The following is a 3,609-nucleotide window of genomic DNA, read 5'->3' on the forward strand; positions in this document are numbered from 1 at the left end:
ATATCGATCGATATCGTGACATTGTGATATAGCGATTGATATCACGATGTATCAATCGATATCGTGGCGTATTGTGATGTAGCGATTGATATCACGATATATCGATCGATATATCGTGATATCAATCTATGTATCGCAATACATCGTGATATCGAATGACATATCGTGATATCAATCTATGTATTGCAATACATTGTGATATCCAATGATATATCGTGATATCAATCGCTATATTGCAATATGTCGTGATCTCAATCGATATATCATGATATCAATCACTACATCGCAATACATCGTGATATCGAACGATATATCGTGATCTCAATCGATATATCGCGACGCGTCGTGATATTGATCGATACGTTGTGATCTCAATAGGTGTATCGCGATATCGCGATATCTCGTGCCCGGTACCTGCGCGCCGGGCCCCGGCTCCTGCTCTCCGTAGGGGTCGTAGTTGGGGCGGCGCCGGCGCAGCTCCTGCTCCTCCTGAGCCCGCGCGGCCGCGGCCAGAGCCACCTGCTCCAGCACGTCCTCGCCGCCCTCCAGGACACCTGGGGACAGGGGACAGCCGGGGGACAGGGACATGGACAGGGGACAGGGAGGGGACATGGGGACAGCCAGGGGACAGGGACACAGCCGGGGGACAGGGTCAGGGACAGGGGACAGGGAGGGGACATGGGGACAGGGACAGGGGACACAGCCAGGGACAGGGACACAGCCAGGGGACATGGGGACAGCCAGGGGACAGGGTCAGGGACAGGGACACGGACAGGGGACAGCACCAGGGACAGGGACACAGACAGGGGACACAGCCAGGGGACATGGGGACAGGGAGGGGACATGGGGACATGGGGACAGCCAGGGGACACAGACAGGGGATAGAGGGGACAGGGACACAGCCAGGAGACATGGGGACAGACAAGGGACATGGGGACAGCCAGGGGACAGGGACACAGACAGGGGACAACACCAGGGACAGGTGACACAGGGACAGGGGACACAGGGACAGTGAGGGGACAGGGGACAGCACAGGAACACATCCAGGGGACACAGGGAGGTGACAGAGAAGGGACAAAAGGGACAGTGAGAGGACACCTTGCACAAGGACAAGCCACCCCACGCTCCACGTACCCTTCCCACGGCCCTTGGGGACAGTCCTGTCCCCGCCACGTCCCTTCCCACGGCCCTTGGGGACAGTCCTGTCCCCGCCATGTCCCCACTGAGTGCTGTCCCTAGGCCACCACAATGGCCCCGATGTCCCCAATGTCCCTTGTCCTTCAGGGTCAGCACCAGGCTCCGTCCCTGTGCCACCCCAATGTCCCCAATGTCCCCACTGACCCCGATGTCCCTGTACCTCCCCAATGTCCCCAGTGTCCCCGATGTCCCCAATGTCCCCAGTGTCCCCAGTGTCCCCACTGACCCCAATGTCCCTGTGCCTCCCCAGTGTCCCCACTGTCCCCGATGTCCCCACTGACCCCGATGTCCCTGTACCTCCCCAATGTCCCCACTGTCCCCGATGTCCCTGTGCCACCCCAATGTCCCCATGTCCCCGATGTCCCCGTACCACCCCAATGTCCCCATGTCCCCGACGTCCCCCCTGTCCCCGATGTCCCCACTGTCCCCACTGACCCTTGTCCTTCAGGGTCAGCACCAGGTTCTGTCCCTGTGCCTCCCCAATGTCCCCAACGTCCCCAATGTCTCCAGAGTCCCCACTGCCCCCCATGTCCCTGTACCACCCCAATGTCCCCACTGCCCCCCATGTCCCCACTGTCCCCGATGTCCCTGTGCCTCCCCAGTGTCCCCACTGACCCCTGTCCTTCAGGGTCAGCACCAGCGTTTGTCCCTCGGGGATCGAGGCCGGGTCGTGCTCCACCGTCAGCCCCTGCAGGTCCCGGGCGCTGTAACGCTCCTGGGGGGCACAGGGGGGGTCACTGCCTGTCCCCAGTGTCCCCAGTGTCCCCAATGTCCCCAAGCTGTCCCCGGTGTCCCTCACCCTCCGGCGCCGCTGGAACTCCTCCTCCACCAAGGGGCTGACCCCGAACTCCTGGTCCATCTCCTCCAGCAGCTTGGCCTGCAAAGCCCCCCAGTGACACCAGTTTGGGGACACCGGTGACACTGGTGACACCAAGGGACACCCCCAGCCCCACCCCAGAAAAACAGGAACGGAGCAGTTTGTCAATATGGATAAAACGACCCCAAAATTCTCATTTTTGGCTCAAAAAACGCCAATAAACTCCAAGGAAATGCCCCCAAACCCTCGGGGTTTTATGGGGTTTTTTGGGGATGCTCCTAAAAATGGGATTTAACCTTAAAGTGGTGACAAAATCCCTGAAAATTGAGGCTGAAGCAGAATTTTGGGGGCAAAATCTGGGATTTTAGCACCGTGCTTGAAAAGTTTACTGCAAAAATGAAAAATGTAAAACCTCAAAGCATTGATTTTACGGGTGGTTTGAGGGAATAACCCTAAAAATCACATTGAAGGTAAAAATTCCTAAAAATTGGGATGAAATCTAAATTTTAACCTCAAGATTTTCCATTTTAACCCAAAATTTGTCTCAGAAGAAAGATTTAACCCCCCAAAACATTTCATTTTTAGGAGATTTTTGACTAAAAACTTTAAATTTCAACCGGAATTTTCAGCAGCTCCACAATTCCCAAAATCCAAAGCAAAATCAGGATTTTAGGTGGGAAAAGCCCTAAAAAAAAAAAAAAAAACTAAAAATCCAAATTTTTGCTGTAAAACCGCTAAAAATTGGGGTAAAAATGCCATTTTTGGACCGAAATCAGGGGGGTTTGGGGTTTTGCTGGGATTTGGGGTTTTTTGGGGTTTTTTTGGGTCCCTTCCCACCCTTTTCTCTGCCAGCTCCTTCTCCCTCTGCAGCGCCCGGCTGCGCTCGATCCACGCGGCCGCGTCGTCCAGCCAGGGCTCCTCCTCCCCCAGCGTCTTCACTTTCCTTTTTGGGGCAAAAAAAGGACATTTTGGGGTCCCCACAACCGCCTCAAATCAGCCCTGAATCCCCCCAAATCCTCCTGGATTTTCTATGCTTTTCAGAAATTCCAAGTTTTTCTCAACACTCTTAAAAGGTTTTTCGCTCGGCTCGGCAAATTTTACCCCAAAATGTTTCTTGTGGTTCCTAAACTAATCCCTAAAATATTTTTTGTGCCCCCAAAATTTCATCCCAGAGCCTCTTGAAATCTTTCCAACCCTCCCCGAATTTTTTATCTGCCCCAAAATCCCATCCTGGCCCCCCAAAAATTCCCCCTGAGAACCCCAAATCCAATCCCAGCACCCCCAAATCCACCCTGGTATCCCCCAAATTCCTTCAAAATCCCCTCCTAGTCCCCCCAAATCCCTCTCAGCCCCCCAAAATCCCCCAAACACCCCAAATTCCCCCCAAAACCCCTCCCCAATCCCTCCAAACCCCTCAAATGCCCCCAATTCCTCCCCAGACACCCCCAAATCCCTTCCCAGCTCCCCAAAAATCCCCTAAACATCCCCCAAACCCCCCCAGTTTCTCCCCAGACACCCCAAATCCCCAAAACTCCCCCCAAAATCCCCAAAACTCCCCCCAAAAACCCTCAAACACCCCCAATTCCTCCCCAACC

The 3,609-nt window shown here is 54.4% G+C and overlaps 1 protein-coding gene across 1 annotated transcript; it reads right to left on the reverse strand.

The window, feature by feature from the left end:
- Positions 1-321: 321 nt before the first annotated feature.
- On the reverse strand, positions 322-2,963 carry SART1 (spliceosome associated factor 1, recruiter of U4/U6.U5 tri-snRNP). The gene is made up of 4 exons (XM_031065798.1): positions 2,852-2,963; positions 1,997-2,074; positions 1,813-1,912; positions 322-554 (listed from the first exon to the last, which is right to left on the reverse strand). The coding sequence occupies exons 2-4, from the start codon at positions 2,054-2,056 to the stop codon at positions 322-324; spliced, it is 393 nt and encodes a 130-aa protein (XP_030921658.1). The 5' UTR covers positions 2,057-2,074; positions 2,852-2,963.
- Between the last annotated feature and the right edge of the window lie 646 nt (positions 2,964-3,609).

This window comes from Geospiza fortis, unplaced genomic scaffold (assembly GCF_000277835.1).
Source record: "Geospiza fortis unplaced genomic scaffold, GeoFor_1.0 scaffold1536, whole genome shotgun sequence".
NCBI classification, from domain to species: Eukaryota; Metazoa; Chordata; class Aves; order Passeriformes; family Thraupidae; genus Geospiza; species Geospiza fortis.

Bases quoted from the DNA above. Each gene is read 5' to 3' on its own strand.
- SART1 (XM_031065798.1), bottom strand. From the start codon at position 2,056: ATGGACCAGGAGTTCGGGGTCAGCCCCTTGGTGGAGGAGGAGTTCCAG. The intron at 1,913-1,996 runs GTGAGGGACACC...TGTGCCCCCCAG, and splicing joins AGTTCCAGCGGCGCCGGAGG to GAGCGTTACAGCGCCCGGGA. The intron at 555-1,812 runs GTCAGTGGGGAC...CCCTGTCCCCAG, and splicing joins GCTGACCCTGAAGGACAGGG to GTGTCCTGGAGGGCGGCGAG.